At 37.4% G+C, this 20897-nt stretch overlaps 2 protein-coding genes across 3 annotated transcripts; both read left to right on the plus strand.

The window, feature by feature from the left end:
• The first annotated feature begins 988 nt into the window (after nt 1-988).
• LOC111458620 (formin-like protein 2) lies at nt 989-5038 on the plus strand. Its single transcript, XM_023101382.1, has 5 exons — nt 989-2524; nt 2613-2820; nt 2901-3109; nt 3677-3921; nt 4018-5038. Exons 1-5 carry the CDS (start codon nt 1192-1194, stop codon nt 4843-4845), a joined length of 2823 nt encoding a protein of 940 aa, XP_022957150.1. The 5' UTR covers nt 989-1191; the 3' UTR covers nt 4846-5038.
• Nucleotides 5039-10802: 5764 nt separating this feature from the next.
• LOC111458768 (thiamine biosynthetic bifunctional enzyme TH1, chloroplastic) lies at nt 10803-20110 on the plus strand. 2 transcript variants are annotated; one of them, XM_023101569.1, is made up of 10 exons: nt 10803-11043; nt 11596-11823; nt 12606-12680; nt 12874-12949; nt 13033-13108; nt 14112-14246; nt 16915-16979; nt 17075-17202; nt 18794-19050; nt 19428-20110. In XM_023101569.1, exons 1-10 carry the CDS (start codon nt 11008-11010, stop codon nt 19963-19965), a joined length of 1614 nt encoding a protein of 537 aa, XP_022957337.1. In that variant the 5' UTR covers nt 10803-11007; the 3' UTR covers nt 19966-20110. The 2 variants fall into 2 exon arrangements, with proteins under 2 accessions (XP_022957337.1, XP_022957338.1); XM_023101570.1 differs by having other exon boundaries at nt 11606-11823.
• The last annotated feature ends 787 nt before the right edge of the window (nt 20111-20897 follow it).

Genomic DNA, 20897 nt, shown 5'->3' on the forward strand with positions numbered 1-20897 from the left:
TGTTCATTTACATGCCATTAATCACAAAGAAAGTTGAAATGACTAAAATACCCCTCCAGAATTAGTTTGACTTTTCTCTTACTTTTCAACAATTTTCTATTATATTTTTCTTAGTATTGTTCTATTGTATTTCATTTTGAAATTCGGCTCTAAAATCTCCAATAAAACTGTATTAATTAAATTGAAAAAAAAAAGAAAGTATATTCTAGTTAGAAGTCTAGTAGAACAACGAGAAAGAGGAGAGAAAGTTGGAGAAAAAAAGTAGTAAAATTTAAGGGAGGGAGACAAAACAAAAAAGAGAGAGAAAAGATGAGAGAAAAGCCAAAATTTGGGGAATAATAAAATTTAAATAGAAAATAAATAAGTTAATAAATTAATAAATTAATAAATTAATAATATTAATAATATTTGAGAAAGAGCATTCCAATTAAGGAGAATTATATATTTAAAAATAATAATTAAAAAAATGATTTGGTCAATAATACGTGGCCCCCACCCTGTCACAACCAAAAAATAATAAATAAATTCTTGAAAGGAGAGAAACTGAGGCACCAAACTTTGGTGCAACTTGCCCCTTTCATCGCCTCCTAAAATTCTCTCCCAAAGACTATCCAACTTTTTTTAATAATTAAAACTCCTTCTCTTTAATCCCATAAACATTTTATATTTTTCTCATTTTTTTCTTTTCATGTTCTTCAATGGGTCACATAATCATTAGCTTTGGACAACCTTTTTAAAAAATTATTTGAACTTACAAATTTCTTTCTTTCTTTAAAATCTTTTTTTTTTCCTTCGGGAGCATTACAAATTTTAGAGATCGAGAAATTAAAACAATGTATCCATGTCCACCGTGAAAACCCAGAGGGCGATTTCCGTAATTTCCTCCTCTGCAATATCATGGGCGCGCTTCAGTGTTGACCATCCACGCGCCCATCCCCGCGCGTGAACCCCCATCGACCCTCGAGGAAGAAGAAGAAAGGGGTTTGCGTTTTGTGTGTCCAGCTCATTAGTGAGCAGTGAGCAGTGAGCAGTGATCAGTGATCAGTCATCTCTTTGCTTCCTTCCCCCTTCACTGTGATCATTGCTACCAGAATCTTTCCACTCCCAAACAAACTGCAACTCCCCCAATTATTGTTTCACATTTTAACCCCTTCCTTTCCATCCGCCATTCTTGCTCTCTTCTTCTCTGCAATGTCCCTTCCGTCCCCTTCCCTCCTTCTCCTCTTCTTTCCTATCTTGCTTTCTCCCATCTCCGCCGCATCTGACCGGACCTTCCTCCCCCTCCTCCGCCACCACCGCCACCTCCTCCACCAACCCTTTTTCCCATGGACTTCATCAATGCCTCCTACTCAACCTCCTTCTCTCTCTCCCTTGCCTCAACCTCAGCACCAACAGCCCAAGCTCCCCTTCTCCTCCACTTCCTACTCCTCGCCCCCCAAACCCTTTTTTCCCTCCTACCCTTCTTCTCCCCCGCCGCCTCCGACCCCCCCTTCCACGGCGCTTCCTACGTTTCCGGCTAACATTTCTGCTCTTCTCTTCCCTCAGCCTACTTCTTCTTCCCACCACCTCCACCGCCACGTCTTTGCCATTGTCATCTCTCTCTCTCTTGCTTTCTCTGTTCTTGTTCTTCTCCTTGCTCTGTTCTTTTACTTTCGTAAGCGAAACCCACAAGTCTCTGCTACTGATAAGGCCTCCGGTACTGATAATCTCCGCCTCTACCCGCCGGGTATCGACACTTCCGATGGACTTCACAAGCACCGAACCTCCTCTACTACCACCTCCAAATTTCTCTATCTTGGGACTTTGGCTACTTCTCCAGAGATTGATGAGGAGGCTCCCGGAACTGTGGATGACGGTGCCGGCGGGATTGTGGAGTCGGTTTCTCCGGTGAAAATGGGATCTCCGGAGCTGAACCCCCTTCCGCCTCTTCCTCGCCGGAATTTCGCCCAAGATTATCAGAGGAATGTTGATGGTAATGATAAGGATGATGATGAAGATGGTGAGGACGAAGAGTTCTTTTCGCCGAGAGGGTCTTCCGTCGGCGGGAAGGAGAATATGGGGAGTAATAGAAGATTGAGCCCTGTGAAATTGTTTCAATATGTGGAAACTGAAAATTTCTTGAGGAAAAGCTATAATTCGAGTTTGAATTCTGGTTCACCCTCTGTTTCTGTTCCAAATAGTCCTTCTCCGCCATTGATCTTCAGCCCCACCAGCTTAATCTCGAAATCGCCTGACTCCATTATCAGATTTCCTGTTCCTGTACGGCAGCCGACGCTTCCGGTACCACCATCACCGTCCTTGTCCTCTGCTTCTTCGCCACTGGGAGGTTCCGGAAACACCAAGAACTCGCCATCGAGAGACCCCAATTTGTCGGAGCTACATCGGCAGTTCTCAAATGGATATAGAATGGATCACCAACAACCATTTCCGGTGAAACTGCCACCACCTCCACCTCCACCACCGCCACCGCCGCCTCCAATGTATTGGGAGATTCCTCAATCTTCCAATAATGAGCCAAATCTAGGTTGATAATTAGTACAAGACAACATTAATATATTAAATTATTGCTAATTCAAAAGCTGATAGGATTCTTTAATTCATGTTCTTAACAGGTCCACCCGTACTCACAGTGCCATCAAGACCTATACTCTCCCAGAACATAGCTCATATGTCAGCAGAGGAGCAATCAAACGCCATTGGAGATGCAGAGCGAACGGAGGAAAATTCGAAGCCGAAACTGAAGGCATTACATTGGGACAAAGTTCGAACGAGCTCCGATCGAGCCATGGTGTGGGATCAGATCAAATCGAGTTCTTTTCAGTAAGAAACTTATATTATGCTTCTTGAATTCATATTTTTGTTGTTCTGGATCATCCTTTTGAACTGTATTATGATTGCAGGTTGAATGAAGAAATGATTGAATCACTTTTTATGGCGAATAACAATAATTCAAATCCAAGCAGCAAAGACAATGGTGGTGTTCGTCAAAACTTGGCTTTAGGGAATCAAGAGAATCGTGTTCTTGATCCTAAGAAGTCTCAGAATATTGCAATTTTGTTGAGGGCACTTAATGTTACCATTGAAGAAGTCTCAGAGGCCCTTTTGGAAGGTATACTTTATCAAACTAGTCTGGTTTAATACATGAAACTGGTACATCTTCTGTTCATTTCATACTAGAATCTGTTGAAATCGTTTCATTGTAACAACCTAAGCTCACGTAAGTCCTACCCCGATCAGTTCATCGCACCGTTCAGTGACTGGCTCTGATACCATTTGTAACAGCCCAAACCCACTGCTAACCGGTATTATCCACTTTGGCTCGTTACTTAGGTAGAGGTTTCTACACCCTTGTAAGTAATGCTTCTTTTCCCTCTTTGGCCTAAGCTCATTGCTTGTCCTCTTTGAACTTTTCCTTCTGGGCTTTCCCTCAAGATTTTAAAACGCGTCTGCTAGGGAGAGGTTTCTACACCCTAGTAAGAAATGCTTTGTTCTTCTCTCCAACGACCGATGTGGGATCGCACATTTGTACCGTGATCAAATGAATTAGGAGTTTTCCCATGTTGGCACATGTAAACTATAGTTAGTCTACATTGATTCAGGTGTCATTATTCCTGGTTTTGTAGGCATTGCATGTGCCAACCCTGTTTGTTTCAATTATTTTGCTATGTTCATACAGGGAATTCAGATACTTTGGGTACCGAACTGCTCGAAAGCTTACTGAAAATGGCGCCAACAGAAGACGAGGAACGTAAATTAAGAGAATACAAAGACGATTCGCCTTTTAAACTTGGCCCAGCTGAGAAATTCCTCAAAGTAGTTCTTGATGTACCTTTTGCATTCAAAAGGGTGGATGCAGTGCTTTACATTGCCAATTTCGATTCTGAGGTCGAGTACCTCGACCGGTCCTTCGAAATGCTCGAGGTAATTCTTACCCTTTCTACAGTCAACTTCTTGTTACTGGAAATTCTGTTTTTTCAAATTTATGGATTGTGCAAGAATATTTTGTGTTCTACACAGGCTGCTTGTAAAGAATTGAAAGACAGCAGAATGTTTCTCAAACTTCTTGAAGCAGTGCTCAAAACTGGGAACCGAATGAATGTAGGCACGAACCGAGGCGATGCTCATGCCTTTAAACTCGACACCCTTCTCAAGCTTGTCGATATCAAGGGCACGGATGGAAAGACGACTCTCTTGCATTTTGTAGTGCAGGAGATTATTAGAGCTGAAGGTTATCGACATTCCACCTCTGATCACAATGTGACAGCTGATAAAACTCAACAATCTTCCTTAACAAATGATGTCGAATTTCGAAAGCTTGGTCTTCAAGTCGTTTCGGGTCTTAGCAGGGAGCTCTCAAATGTGAAAAAAGCTGCGTTAATGGATGCAGATGTGCTTAGCAACGACGTAGAGAAACTCGCTAGAGGGATCACGAAAATCACTGAGGTCATAAGATTGAACGAAGATATGTCGAAAGGAGGGAGCAAGTCAAATTTCTCGGCCTCGATGAACAGGTTCTTGGGGAAGGCAGCTGAAGAAGTAGCCAGGATTGAAGTCCGAGAGCGCATTGTCGTCTCCATGGTCAAGGAAATAACCGAATACTTCCATGGAAACTTAGCGAAAGAAGAAGCTCGACCGCTGCGTATTTTCATGGTGGTAAAGGATTTTCTTGGCATCTTAGATCAGGTATGCAAGGAAGTTGGAAGAATCAACGAAAGAACAATAGTCGGTTCGGCTCGACAATTTACGGGGCCTTCAAGTCAAAGTCTTCCATCAATTTTCCCGGGATTGTGCGAAAGTCAACGCTACGGTTCGTCTGATGATGATAGCTCATCTTCCTCGTCTTAGAACATGTTTGTTGGATGGATTATTTATGTTGTTTACAAGTTGGCATGAAACTGCTTTCATATTTTGGTTCAATAGTTTTGTCTGTAAATATGTTCATATCCTAACAGTTTCAGAAAAAGACTGAAAGTTTCATCTCCATTTGTTTTTAGCAACGCAAATTCATATCAAAACAGTGTTCCATCTTCGATATAAATTTACCCGGTGTTCGGTATTGATAAAGTTTTAATTTATTTGAACTAAGCTCAACGAAATCGTACGAATTGGGTCTGATCAGGTTGGATTGATCAGATCGTCGGTTTTTTTGAACACCCTAATCAATAGAATACAATAACCTCGTCAATTCAGGGATCAACAACCATTTTTGAATATCAATCGAATGTAATCCAACCTACTTAAACGACTTAAAAGTTCAATTGAAGGAAGAAGGAAGTCGACCTTGTAGAAAACGGATGAGCAAAGTAATATATAGACTCGAGCGATCAACTCGGTAAATAATCATTGAAAAATTAATAAAACAAATTTCTAATTAGGTAGGATGACAACCTTAAATTGCATTTTAGAATATTTGTTTCTTGTCATCACAGGAATAGGAGTACGAATCATTTACTTCCAAAAAGTGCAATAAAACAAGACTTCGTGTTATATAAAGTGAATAAACACAAGACTTTGAGTTAGATGTATAATAACGTGTCAAATGTATAAAAACGTGTCAATGGATCGCTTATATTAACCCTTGTTGATAAAGGCACATGAAGTCGATAATTTTCCAAATTCAATGGTCGAAAAAAATAAAAATGGTGTAGAGTTAGAGATTAATCCAACAAAAATGTCTAATTTTTTGAAATATAAAATTGTAATATCTCATATGTAGAGTGAAATAAAATAATTATTTTTAAATAGTGCATGAAGTAAGAATTTGTAGATGTTATAGAAGGAAAAGAAGGATGTTGTAATAATACAGGTTCTTTGGTCTTTAACGCGACACCGCTATCAACCGTACAGGAGTGCCTTGTTTTCTCTTAGGTGGCTTTCTAGTCTGGACAAGTTAGATGTGTAGTTTTTTTCTACATACGACCCATACATGCAAGCATGGGCTCACCAGGCGGCCTCCCACACCCCTTAGACCTGTTGATCGAGCTAGCTTCTCTAGGAATAGCGACTATCGTTGCACCATGCTAAGCATGATGGTCATTTCAGTCTCATAGTATATGCGTTCGTTCGTACTTATCATAAAGGAGAAGCATCCCAATGTACGTGAACATACAATTATGCATGAGGTCTCCATATTTTCCGTCGTTATAAATCATGTAAGATAACCCCATTCTTTCCTCACATATTATGCTCAGTAATATGCCTACATAAATTTTCATAAATCCTTTCATTCATAACATAACTTTCAAATTTTAGCGTGAGAGTTGTGCTCCGTAGCTTTTCTTCATTTTAAATGTTGTCATAACATATAACACATCATAGTACATTATGACATCTCATACATTATAATAGCTTATCGTAACATGAGAACCATATTCTTAGTTTCATTCGGAGAATATCCAACCATCGATCCATGAGTGAATAATGGACCCAGATCCTAAAAACAACCAAGCTTTTGAATAAACATGAGTAATCAAATGAAATAAAGTAGCGCAATAAGACCCTAACCCAAAGCTAACATCATATAACCCAATTGAGATATCGTAGAGTAGGCTAAACTTCTCTTAATATATATTTTTTTGAGCCATAGCTGAAGTAGCTCCAAATAGTGCTCTTATTATACCTATAAAACCTATTGGATTCATGAGCAAGGTATTACTATAAAAAATGGAATAAGTCAAGCGACAAGAAAAAGCTAAACCTAATTTAGCCTAATTTAGCATAAAATAGACTCCAAATAATTTACACTAGCTAAAGAGTAGTAAATAGAGTCCAAATAATTTAGGAGTAGTCTTAAAACACTTTTGAAAAGTTGAAACGAGTAGGAAATGTTCCAAGCATAGTAGACTCAAGTTGAATCATCCAAAATGCTAGCTTGGAGCAGACTCAAGCTGGATCATCCAAAATGCCAGCTTGAAGCCGTAAGAAAGTATACTCTCCTACTCCTTCAAAGTCCAAGTGGGATGAAAGGAAGCAAGGGACCTCCCTTTTATATAGTAGAGCCTAGCTCCCCATTTTCTCAACCTAATCGATGTGGGATACCTTTATTTTCTTTTTCTTTTTTTTTTTAATTTTGGATTATTACATATAAAGAAAAAGAATTTATTAAAATATATTAAAAAAAAAGAAATTTTGAAAAAATAGCCTTCAACATTTGAAAATTGGAGAAATAGCTTCGGAAGTTGAAAAAAATTGAAAAAACTCTAAATATATCAAAATTCTGAGAAACTAGAGATTGAAGGGGTTTTTTCTTCATCCAAAGAAACCATAATAGGCCACCTCACACCCCCTCCCACCTGTGGGCATCAAACAATTGGACAAGTCGTGAGGTGATTGGCCTATTGAAAACAAAGTTAGCCGCGTAAATAACACGAGGGTTAAATAATTCTTCATAGCTGTGTAAATAATAGAAGGGTGAGAAATAATTCTTCTCCTAAACTCTGTTAATAAAAATTACAAAACAATTATGGAAGTAATCATCATGCATGACTCTACCACAAGATGAACTAAAATCTACCACAAAATTCAACAACTTATCTATTTAATCTCTTTTAGGCGAACCTTCCTTATTATTGTTCATTTTCTCATTATTTTCTGTTTCTAGACAAAATGTTTAATTAGTTTAAAATAACCCCATTTGAATGATACGCACAAACTCACTTAATTTTTAGTAACAAAAGTAATAAAAAATATAGGTTCTCTGTGAAATCGATAATTTCTTTATTACATGTGATAGTGTATATCCGCATTTATTCTGGTGAATTTTATATCATTTTATTATATATATCCTAAGGCGATCAAACTTCACAAATACAAACTATCTTTACATGGTAATGCAGATGATGGAGATGCTTTAGTGGCTGATTTAGTCTGCAATGATTAACCAATAAGGACGAGATAGGGGTGACAACACTAGCATGTCCCAAGAATCAAGATATTTGAAAGACTTCTGCAAACATTATCAATCAACATTTGACATACTATGGTGGTGCTCTCTCTGCTACAAGCATGATAGATGCCTACATTCTTAGGGTATACAAGGAATCAAGAGGTCAAGAGAGCTCCTACAACAAGAGGAAGTTCCATAAGTCCTCTCAACTCATCCCACCATGACAGGGGACAATAAAAAAAAGACAAGAGAAACCTATGTGCCTCACCTGCCACCGAAGACATGATAAACCATATAGGGATGACATAGATGCATGCTTTGGATGTGGTAAGAGTGGCCATAAAGTAGCAGACTTCCCTCACAAGAAGTGACAACATTGAACATCAAGGTCGGGTTAGGACAACTAAGGATGTTCAAGTCAGGGATGAGAAATGGCCTGGGCAACTAAAGAAAAGAGAATCGAGGACGCTGACACTGTGGTGCTAGGTACTTTATCGGTGATTGGATACTTTGCTTACGTGCTTTTTGATTTTTGATCCACGCATTTGTTTATTTCTACTACATTTATGAGTCGTACATAGTTAGGACTAGAGCCTTTAGGATATGGTTGTCTGTGTATACACCGTCTGGAGAAGTATTAACCGTAGATGAACGAGTCTAAACTTGTAACTTGTTAGTGTTAGAAAAATCCCTAAATGTAGGGTCGATTGTTGTAAACATGAGCAACTTTGATATGGTTCTGGGCATGGATTGGTTGGATGAGATCATGCAATAATTGAGCGTTGAGCTAGAGAAGTGATATTCATAATGCCTACTAGGTAGAGATTCTAGTTTAAGGGAGTGAACTCCCAAGGTGTACCAAAGGTAATCTCCGGCTTAAAGGCAAAAATTTGGTTAGTTATAGGGAATGAGCCATATTGGTAGCGTGATTGATGTATGAGACATTAGAGGGAAAATAGATTCAATACTTGTGGTACAAGAGTTTGAACATGTTTTCTCCAACGAGCTAATAGGACTATTGCCATTTAGGGAAATAGACTTTGGAATAGAACTCGAGCCAGAAACGACCCTTATCTTAAAAGCTCCTTATAGAATGGCCTCAATGGAATTGAAGGAGCTCAAAGAACAATTGCAGAAGTTATTAGACTGAGGGTTCATCAGACCAAGTGTATCGCCCTTGGGGCTCGGGAGCCCCAGTGCTATTCTTTAAGAAGGATGATTATCTTCAGTAATACATTGACTACAAAGAATTGAATAAAATGATCATCAAGAACAAGTATCCACTACACCTAAATGACCTATTTCTATCAATTGCAGGTGCCTCAGTATTCTCTAAGATTAACTTGAGGTCTGGTTATCACCAAACCAACTAAGGATTAAGGAGGAAGAAACTTCCCAAAAATGGATAAGGGATTTATGTGGTATACAACGTTGCCTCGAACAAGGGGTTAGACTATGCCTTGACGCATAATGGAAAGGTAATAGCCTATGCTTCAAGGCAACTGAAAGAATACGAGCATAATTATCCAACTCATGACCTGAAATTAAATGTAGTGGTACACACATTTAAGATATAACAATATTATTTGTATGATGAGATGATGCAATTTTACACTGACCATAAGAGCCTAGAGCACCTATTTACCCAAAAAAAAAAGTTAATAGGAGGAAAATGTGGTGGTTAGAACTGGTTAAGGACCACAACATTGAGATTCTATACCATCCATGCAAGACTAATGTCGTGGTAGATGCCCTTAGTAGGAAGACAATTGATTCATTTAACAAGGTGGAATTGCAAACTGACATAGAAAGAGTTTGAATCGAGTTTGTAGCACAAGGTGCCACAACATGACATTCTTAGCTAAGAGTTCAACCAGACTTGAGACAATGAATCATTGATACTAAAAAAAGTGATCCCACCTAGATCGAGTTTGCCATCAAAATGAGGTAGACCAAGTTGAATGATTTTATATGTATGTCTAATGATGGTCTCTTATGGTATAGACGGTTGTATGTCCCTAATAAAAAAAGAACCAAAAGGGACATACTAACAGAGACACATAAATTTCCACACACATGCATCCAGGTAGCAAAAATTGTACTAATGCTTGAAGGCGTGCTACAATATCCGAAAATGAATATAGATATAGCAGATTATATGAGTAAATGTCTCACCTGTTAATAGGTGAAGGCTCGAAGGAAGAAGCTCTCAAGCTTACTACAACTTTCAAACATACCAGAGTGAAAATCAGAAGATCTGGCTATGGATTTCATTTTTGGGCTACTTAAGACAAGGAAGAAATACATAGTCATATTGTGATTGTGGATGATTTTGGGTCTTATCTCTTTTTGTGGTTTGGCTACACGAGAGTACATAAGTCTATACACTGACATAAAAGCAAGGTATTCACCTAGTGGGTCAACGTGCATGTGCATAAGCTATGTGAAGTACCATGCATCCGAACCCACCTCGATAATAGAATTTGGACATAAAGCTATAGATATGATTTTCAAACATGAAACCATAGTTGCAACGCCCAATAGTGAGGTCACTTACTAAGTATTTTTCTTAAACTACTCATCCTATTTGTATTATTAACCATAGTTGTAACTTTATATGATAAATTTTAAGATAAAGTATTTTAAGTAGTTTCTGACCCATACCATTTTAAGATAAGATGAAGTATTTTAAGTAGTTTCTCGTACATACCGTTTTAAGATAAAAATCCCACGTCTGCTAATTGAGAGAATTATTATGAATTTATAAACAAAAAGAATACTATTTCTATTGATACAAAGGTTTTTTTTTTTTTTTGTGGAAGCCCACGCCAAAACGAAGAGAGCGTAGACAATGAGTGGTGTTGGTACCAAATGAATTCCCTATTTTCCCCGATATCCCTCATTTTTATTGGTTTAAACCATTATTACTTTCCTTTTACTTAACCCTACCTCACGGTCAGCCAGCCTCCACCGCCCATTACCAGTCACTGTACTCCGTCCCGCCGCCGCCTCCTCCTCCCCCCTCACATTCTCTCGCCTCCTTAAGGACTCAGAGTCACATTTCTTTGTTTAATTCCCTCAGAAACACAGTGGTTCAGCCCCTAACCCGCGCCGTTCTTGAGATGGTGCTGCTGCCTCTCACTTTTCAGATCCCCAAGGTCTGATTTATTTATTTATTTATTTTTGTTCTTTTTCGTTGGGTTATGTTGGTTTATGCGCTTCACCCACGGAGAAGAAAACTAATAATGTATCCTTCGCAAATTAGACAGAAAACACCGATTGAACCAACAAGTACAGAGGAACAAAAAACAAACCAATTCTTGTCTGAATCAGTAAATTTATGGGAAAAGTAATGTTTAAGAATGAACAACGCTTAAAAAGACCCTGTAGTTTTGTTGGCTATGAAAAACTTGTTGGAATTGAAAAGCTGCATTTGAAAACATTGAAACTATAGAAAACTATGGACAAACAAAATAGAAAACTTAACTTTTTGATTTTAGTTTGATTGAATGACGTTGAGTCTTCTTGAAAATAGAAGAAACTATCCACGGAGAGCAGAAATTATTATCTATTTTCTTAAAAAATTTCATATGGTGTAGAATTGGAAACAGAATTTTTAAAGTATTAAATCCTTACAAATCAGACCTATATAGAAGTATATTTTATGATTTATGGGTTTTACTTTCTGTGCCTTGATTTGTCCGTTTTAGTTCAATCAAGTCTCTAGGTTTTGTATGGCCATGAAGAAGCCGGAAGAAACAGTTGTAGCTTCAAGTGATCGCCATGAGATGAGGATTCCGCATGTGTTGAGTGTTGCTGGTTCTGATTCAGGAGCAGGGGCTGGAATCCAAGCGGATCTTAAGACTTGTGCTGCTCGTGGAGTGTACTGTTCCACTGTGATAACTGCTGTTACTGCACAGAACACCGTGGGGGTTCAGGTCATTATCGCGCACACATAATTATTATCCATATTTATTTGTTGGTGTATTTGTTTTGGCTTGAAAGGACAATAGGGAGGACTGGCGAATAAATAAATAATGTTCCTTGCCTGCCTGCTATGGTATAATGAGGTGTATAATGTTATTGTGAGTTTAGGATGATTTTTGAAAACAAGGTACTTCTGAGTGAAAGCTTATCCTTTGCTAGCACTTTATTAAGTGCTATCCTGGGTATGTTTAGGAATGCTTTTGGCTTGGTGAAAAACACCTTTTTCTTATGCTCAAAAGCATGTATCGTAAACATCATGTTTGGGAGCAACAACAGATGCTTTTAATAAAAGTTAATAGTACTTATAATACTTGGTAAAAAGCACTTTTAGATTTCTTTTGTCTAACTGGGAAGTACTTTATAAACACTTATTAATAGTGTGAAAGCAAGCATAAAGTAATCTTTCGTAAAGCAGTTCTTTTCAAAATGCTTACAGTACTTCATCCTTATTCTATAAGCACTCCTAAATACATCCGTAGTCCTTTTAATAAGTTTTCAAGTATCACTTTTAAGTATTTAACTCAAATTATGAAAACTTTGAAAATACTTTTGACAAGCCAGAAACACTTTTTACCTTCGCGAAAATCACCCTAAACTCACTCTTAGAATATACAATGCCCTTGAAGTTAGTTTTTGCTTTGTTCTCAATGAAATTAACTGAAATGTTTTGTCCTAAATTATACTGCTTGTAACACAAATTTTATTTAACACGAAGATGTACTAACTTTTTCAGGATGTAAACATTATACCGGAGGGCTTTGTTTCAGAGCAGCTGAAATCTGTTCTCTCTGATATGCAAGTGGATGTGGTGAGTATAACTAAATTTTAAGTTAGGATTGCCTTGCAAGTTTTTTAGGAGCTCATACGGACAAGACTGTGGACTGTTCATGTATAGGATATTGAACAGGCTAGCTGTTATTGCTTTTTCAGTGCACGTACTAATATATACTTTATGTAAGCTGGAAAACACAGAAAGACTACTAATGATTACATTAATTCAGGTGAAAACAGGAATGCTACCTTCTACTGGCATCATTCAGGTTATACATCAGCGCCTGAAGGAGTTTCCTGTTCAAGGTATAAAGTATTTCAGTAAGTTATTGGTGCATTTCTTTGATTTAATTATCGTTTTTTAAAGATTTTAATATGAATAAAGGCAGCTTTGGTGGTTGATCCTGTCATGGTGTCTACCAGTGGGGACGTTCTGGCTTGTCCTACAATTATTTCAGTGTTACAGTAAGTTGATTATCTGTTTATAGGGAGTATCATTAGTCCTTCAAACTAGTTCTTATGATAATTTCTTGCGCTTCCTGTTTGCATTTTTTAAATGTCCTCAGAATTAGTATATTGTTTTTTGGTTCAAAAGGACTCTGAAGCTTTTGGTATGGACTTCAAGCTTTTAGCGTTAAGGCTTACATCGAACAAACCTTTATTAGAACCTACTGAGGCTTGAAATTCTTATGCGTCATATAATAATTAGAAAAATAATACTATTTTATTGCCTATTCTCTCAAAATGTGACTGTTCACATGTGTAAGTAATGCGTATAGCACCATGATTTATTCATGCTTTTGGCTAATGTCCATACATCCAAGTAAGGACTACATGAAGCTCCCAACAATTTAATACTGTTTTTAATGGTATTGCTACTGGTTTTACTTTCACATGTTAGATTGAGTGATTTTGCAAAACCCCTTCGTTTGCAAGGGGACATCTTGTCCGTTTTTCCATAGATTGTTTTGGAAGCTTCTTTTTTATAACGAAATTTCTTGCATGTTTCTTATAAAAAGAAGAGAGAGAGAGCGTGAAAGGGAGAAAAATCTTCTTGGTAGTAGCTTCTTCTTAAAGTTGCTGGTTTTTCTTGTTGAGAGAGGCTTTTAGTTTTGACTTGGCAAAACTTGTTAGTCTTTGTTTGGCTGCAATTACTCCCACAAATTTGCCTCACATTGGCCCCAAGGTGTGTTCTTGTTGGTAAGAAATTACAATATTGGAACCCCTCCCAAATTTTTAATTCAAACAGTGGGTTCTAGGGATCGAGAGAATTAATTTCCTTGCCCATCTACTAGAGCTGGAGCTGCGGGTTTTGCTGGGGATTAGAGTTGGTGGGGCCTGGATTCCCCAATTTACAGCCATAATTTGCTTAATTGAATGAAAATAATGCTTTTTCTTTAATCAAAATTCATGTCTGATCTTCATATGTTAGTTTTTCATAATTCTATGACACGTCTTTTGCTTTCAGGGATGAACTTCTACCAATGGCTGACTTGGTAACCCCAAATTTGAAGGAAGCATCTGCCTTACTTGGCGGTATGCCCCTTAATACAATTTCTGACATGCGTCATGCTGCAACACTAATCCATCAGATGGGATCCAAGTAAGTTTTTAATCCCTCACATAGCTTGCCTTCTTTTGTAATTCCATTTTATCAATGAAATGAAAATCAATGTTTCTCATGAAAAAAGAAGAAATTTTTATGCTACCTCTAGTCACAAGAGACCGACTTTGGCACTCATTTTTCCTCATTGCCGCCTTCCTCCTAGCAGTAATGTTAATACCATTCTACTTAATTCAAAGAAGTTTTTTTAAGTCTAAATTATAAAAATACCCCTGAATTTTACCCTTTGTTTCAAAAGTATCTCTATGCTTTTAAAATTTGCAATATTACCCTTGTGTTGTGATCTAGAACAATATTTTGGATCATAATATTGGAACTTGTGAAGTATAGGAGTATTTTTGAAACACAGAAAAAAGTTCAGAGGTGTCTTTTATAATTTAACCATTTTTAAAACTTTAATTCTATGGTTGTTCAGATTACATTAGCGATCATTAGTCATTCTCCCTCCTTTTCCACCCAATCTTCACCTTCTTATAGACCCATCGAATCTTCTCCCCCCTGCCTCCTCAACAATCGCTTGCCATCCTGACCCCGATCCCTTCTTCCTTTCCCTCCTCATCAGCCAATTAATCTACCTCATTGCATTTACCAATTGGCCTCAAGACGACTAAATATTCCATGGAGTAATCAGTGACGGAAAAAAGGCTCAATGAAAATCGTGATTGGCGACGAAGAAGACAGGAGGTGTATCTGATATTGGGAGAAAACCCTTCATATTTTCCTTGACCCTTATGCTAACCTCCATCATATTCATCCGAGAGAAAGATTTGGTGGCTGTATCGATGTATCCTCCATGGGCATTCCAAATTTTCTTGAAGGATTCAAAAGACCATTTCTTGAAGGATTCATAGGACCATTTATCAATTGGAAAATTTCTGATTTTCATCCATCCCCACTGGGTAGGCACTGGAGGATCTTTAAGAAAGGACTCCATACTCAAAATTTCAAATCTTACCCTATAAGTTCCCACCTTATACCACCTATATTTCCCAAAGTAGTCTCCCGTTCTTTGCCTTCCACCACGAGGAGTGCCCTATCAGGTTGAATGGGTCTAATAAACCCAAAATCATATACTTCTTGTTAAAGAGCTCATAAAATCACATGCCAGTCATTATGAAAGTGCACAAAAGATAAAAGGATTGATCTCTGCTTGTTTCAGTGATTTTTAACCCTTTTCCACCCTCAATCAGTAATTGGTGCGCACCGTCGAGTTAGGCAGCAGGAGAGCATGGTAGGGAGGGGTGGGATTGGGTTGGGTATGTGAGAAGAGAGAGAAGGGAGAATTTTTTTTTCTCTTAAATCAAACAGAGTGAAAGCCAATTGGAGAGCTTTGTTGTAATTCACCAATAGTTGCTTGGAGTTTTTACTCCCATGTTTCATCAACTACTGAAACTGTTTCTTCTTCTTCTTCTTCAAAATAATAATAACAATAAATTAATAAAAATCTTTCTAGTTTTCTAGCAAGATGTTATAGGTGCACATGGGTGTCCATGAAATTAGTGAGGTGTCCACCAGTTGGCCTAAATGCTCAATCCATGGATATCAAAGAAAGGAAGAAAAACAATGGGGTTTATAAAATTTTTGGAAGGAAGAAAAAAAAAGGGAGCTGCAAAAAGAGTGACGGAGGGAGGTTGAGAGAAGCAAATGCTTAGTTTAGGCTTGGGTTTACTCAAATAAAAGCATCCAAATTTCTCTTAGAATTATTTGTTTATTTAGTTTCATAATTTCTTATTGATTTAAAACCCCAGTTAATTGGATCTAAGAACCCTTATCAACCCTCAGATATTCTAACCCATAGATCACAAATTCTAAAACCCCCAAATGAAGATGAGTTCATCCCAAATGATTCTAAGGATGGAGAATTCAATTTGAAGAATAAGACCTTTAGATCTAAAATATCCCAGAACTCTAAAATGACAAGGAATACCCCAGGGGAAAGTTAGATCCGGATTACTTTATTGATCAAATATCTCAAGTATCACAAGACAAGAAAACTGGTTTGAGATTTGAATTACTCCACCAGCAGAATCAATCATGTCAAGCTTAAATGATTCTAAGCATACTACTTAAACTATATAGAATTGCAAATCAACTTAGCCCTTGGCTAAAAGAAAGTATAAATGCTATTTTTACTATATTTTCTAAGTCTATCTTACAAAGACAACATGCGTGGCTTTATATAGCTTCAAAATGAAATCCTTGACCTTTCATGAGGCATTTCAAAAGTTGTAACCTTCATACTTCATGGCCATAAGGAAATGTATCATAGAAGTAAATGTATCTTAGAAACATCATAAATTGAGATTATCATCTACCCAAGAATTTGTAACCATCCAAGAACAAATGAAGTTCCACCTGAAGCAGTTTCATTGTTGTACAATTGAAGCTTGATTCTTCTTTAATGTGGCACTAATTGCAACTTGAGCTTATCTCGTGGTAATTTGAACCCTATTTTTTCACATCTTTCTCTAAGTTCATATGACATGATTATTAGTTCTGCATGGTATAACTAATAAGATAATTTTGAGTTCAATTTTCTACCCAATTAAAATCAACCTTGCACATTTTAGACGCCCCTCCGCTTCATACTACCATTTTTATCAATTTACTCCTGACTGATGCTGAAGAGCGTTATGTTTGTTTTTAGAAATGTACTTGTCAAAGGCGGGGACCTTCCAGATTCATTGGATGCTGTAGATATATTCTTTGATGGTAAGTACAGTACAGGTTGCATAATTCTGACAATTTGATATATATATTTTTGTTATGAAGGAAGCACATCCACTGAACCCATATTTTTTTCATAGGCAAGGATCTGCATGAGCTACGATCTTCACGCATAACGACTCGCAACACTCATGGCACTGGATGCAGCTTAGCATCATGCATTGCAGCTGAGCTTGCTAAAGGGTCTTCAATGTTCTCAGCTGTTAAGGTAATTATCTACGGACTCTTATTTTAAACCCACCAATAAGAAGATTAAAGTCTCAACGGTTCATAATACAACTTCCTATTGAATAGTTAAATAATTTTAAAAAAATAAACTTATGAGCCATCTTCAATTTGTTATAGGATAATAGTTGTTGAAAATAACGCTATATTCACTATGTATGCTCACTGACCTTGACGGATGATCAAGACGGGATGTTAAGAGTTACTTTAATGCTTTTTTTTTTTTTTTTTTTTTTCTGGCTTTTCATTGAAATGATGAAAAATAAATAAATGTTCTAGGGATACAAACTCCCAAAGGGAGTGAAAAAGGGAAAAAAGAAAAAAAAAATACAAACAGTACATACAACCAAATAGAGATTAGTCATGAAAATTAATAAATTTTTAAGGAACCAAGAACTTTCCCTGAACGCTTGGAGAGCTTGCCAATGAATAATGAAACTGTGAATAAAACCTCTATCAAACACTGAAAATCAATAGATGCTTCAAAACTTCAAAAAGAAAACCAAGAATCGACCACAACCAACAACTCTTGAGCCAATTTTACTCGTGACACCTTCATCAACTCTTGAGCTTTGCAAGAATTACTAACCATTGTTAAAAGCTTTGTAAGAACGATCACCGACAAAGAAATAAAAAATATCCTCATGCAAGTCAATTCAAATATTTCATGCAAGTAGATTCAAATATCCCAGTGTAGACAAAAAAAAAAACTTTGTAAAGCAAAACCATGATGTGGCTACCCTCTCGAGCTAATGGAGAGTCTTCTTGTCACAGTCCTAAAATAATAAACCAAAAGTTTAAGAAAAAGAATCTACAAGAACATCAGCCTCCCTACTGAAATCCATGGATGAATGAGTGATTCCACACTGTTCAAACGTACCTGGGAGTCAACCTCAAACACGTCATTACATGGTGGCGAGTCCTTGTCGAGTGAATAACTCCTCTCGTTAAACCTTGAGTGAAGTCAAAATGGTTGTTGAGGGGATAAGTGAAGGGGGAGGGTGGTAAGGCGACATTCTAATTGAATAAGAATTTAAAGAAGTTTCCTGGAAGCATGAATAGTAAGAAGAAAAAAGCACATCTTTTTTGTGAGAATAATGCAAATGATAGGCTGGAATATATAAACATTCTTCCCCTCCTTTTTAACACTTGTGGGCTTGGAAATCTCAATCCGTAATGGAGGCCTCTAGGATTCTCAATATATGAGGGATATATCTTTCACAGTCCTATTTGATAATCAAGCTTTTAAAAGTTGTACTTATTTTTTCACCCTTCTTTACAGCATCTTTCCTAATGAAACATTTAAATTCACGACCAAATTCTATTTACAAACCCAAGGTTTTCAAAACTACTTTTTTTAGCACTAATCAAAATATGGTTGCCACTCAATCCAATTTGGAGCTTCAAATTCTTTGGTTATTTGTTTTTTTTTTCATTTTTTTTTGGATGAAAGAGACGTATCATTTCACTCCATATATATAATTTGAGTAATTCAAAACGCAATAGGCTTGGTTGTCGTTACCAGACTTGATGATTGTCCACAACTAAGGTTTTATTTATCTGGATCTTTACAGATAAGCAAACAGTTTATTGAAAGAGCATTGAGTTACAGCAAGGACATTAGCATTGGAAATGGACCTCAAGGCCCATTCGATCATCTATGTCGTCTTAAGAGTCGAGAACAAAGTTCGTATAGACAGGGGAGTTTCAATCAATCTGACTTATTCTTGTATGCTGTTACGGACTCGGGTATGAATAAGCGTTGGGACCGTTCTATCACAGATGCTGTTAAAGCTGCAGTTGAAGGAGGTGCTACTATAATTCAGATAAGGTTTGTCTACTGTTTTCCATTAATCAATTGTTGTTAGTTTGTTCGCTTAAAAATGTTTTCAGAAGTTCATACATATTCAAGTCATTACTTCAGATGTATTGAATTCCTTGTTGCATTTTAATACCTCTTAGCACCTTCTCAGTTGTTCAAAGGTTGAATGGCTTTAGAAACTTACCCATAAAGTGTAGGCTAAAGGCTCCCTATAGGCTAGCAATAGTGAGGTAGTAATCTTGGGTTAATAGAACCCGACTGTAAGATTTGAATCTCTTAACGTGTTGTATTATTGTTGACCGAAGTTATAAACTTAGTATAATTAAAACTTGTATTCAATTGTTAATTTGCTTCCAATGGTCGCATGATCTTATTTTTATGAACAGGGAAAAGGATGCTAAAACTCGCGATTTCTTGGAAGCAGCCAAATCATGTATAGAGATTTGTCACACACACGGCGTTCCATTACTGATCAACGATCGTATTGACGTTGCACTTGCCTGTGGTGCTGATGGTGTACACATTGGTCAGTCCGATATTCCTGTTCATGCAGCTCGTAGCCTTCTTGGCCCTGATAAGATTATCGGTGTCTCATGCAAGACACCGGAGCAAGCGGAACAGGCATGGCTTGATGGTGCTGATTACATTGGGTGTGGTGGAGTTTATCCCACAAACACGAAGGCAAACAATCTGACTGTTGGGCTTGATGGATTGAAAAGGGTTTGCTTAGCTTCCAAGTTGCCTGTGGTTGCAATTGGTGGAATTAATCACAGTAATGCAGCGGCTGTGATGGAAATTGGTGTCCCAAATCTTAAAGGTGTTGCAGTTGTGTCGGCTCTTTTTGATAGGCAATGTGTTTTAGAGGAGACATTGAAGCTACATGCAACATTAGTGGAGGCTACAGCATTATCACCTGCGAAATGAGTGAGGGACCATAGTGCAACGACACAGTTTCTTGATTTTGATGAAATCAAATGTATGAATAATTGTAATGCTTTGATTTTAGTAGAAAGGTTTTTGAAATAAATGTTAGTCTCAATGTGATTATAATGTAACAAAATTTAATTTCATGATAATAAGCATGGTCATTATATATTCTTTAAAATAAGCATGGTTGATGGGGCGATTTAGCTGTGTTAAGCAAGTCGAGATCTGAGGTTGGTTGGGAGAATTTGATCCAAGTTGCTATGTAAAAGAGGTCTAGCATTATGTGGTGCTTTGTTGATCATGCTGTTCAAATTCAAACAAGGAAAATGGTACATACAATAAGATCGGTAGAAAAAAATACACAACTCGTGGAGGCTCTTGAACCTAGGATGTCTCTCTATAGCCACTTGTTTCTTGTTCCAGATCTAGTCTCGAGTATAAAATGCTCTAAATGACTTAAGGCTAATCGTGCCTATGGTTGATGTTAGGGTACCACACTCTAAACTTGACCATAAGGAATAACAAAAGAGTTTTGTTTCGAGGATCTAGGTCCTAAAGTTTTGAGTTCTTAAAAACTTGATCTATCTATTGCTTAGTCTTGGCTTATGCACTTGTGTGGTCCCTAGCTCGAGGACGGGTTTAAGGAAAGTGGATCCGAATGTGTTGTTCACTTTCACTCCATGCACCATACATAGCACTAGTATTGGTCCTAAAACACTCCCCCAAAAAAATATGTTAGGTCACATGGTCGGTAAACAACATGAATTCGAGTAAAAAAAAATCTATGTCCGAGATTTAAACAAGGATTCAAAATTTGGATTTGTCCCTTAACTGTCCCATTATTCTCCATGTCTCATGCGACATAGTCCTAACTTCTCATGCATGAGATTTGAATAAAGATCCAAAATCCGAATTCAGCATCCATCAGC

This window comes from Cucurbita moschata, unplaced genomic scaffold, assembly GCF_002738365.1.
Source record: "Cucurbita moschata cultivar Rifu unplaced genomic scaffold, Cmos_1.0 Cmo_Scf00021, whole genome shotgun sequence".
Classification (NCBI taxonomy): Eukaryota; Viridiplantae; Streptophyta; class Magnoliopsida; order Cucurbitales; family Cucurbitaceae; genus Cucurbita; species Cucurbita moschata.

Coding starts and splice junctions, on each gene's coding strand:
- LOC111458620 (XM_023101382.1), top strand. CDS start 1,192: ATGTCCCTTCCGTCCCCTTCCCTCCTTCTCCTCTTCTTTCCTATCTTG. Junction 2,525..2,612: donor CAATAATGAGCCAAATCTAG/GTTGATAATTAG, acceptor TGTTCTTAACAG/GTCCACCCGTACTCACAGTG. Junction 2,821..2,900: donor ATCAAATCGAGTTCTTTTCA/GTAAGAAACTTA, acceptor TTATGATTGCAG/GTTGAATGAAGAAATGATTG.
- LOC111458768 (XM_023101569.1), top strand. CDS start 11,008: ATGGTGCTGCTGCCTCTCACTTTTCAGATCCCCAAG. Junction 17,203..18,793: donor CAATGTTCTCAGCTGTTAAG/GTAATTATCTAC, acceptor GGATCTTTACAG/ATAAGCAAACAGTTTATTGA. Junction 19,051..19,427: donor GCTACTATAATTCAGATAAG/GTTTGTCTACTG, acceptor TTTTATGAACAG/GGAAAAGGATGCTAAAACTC.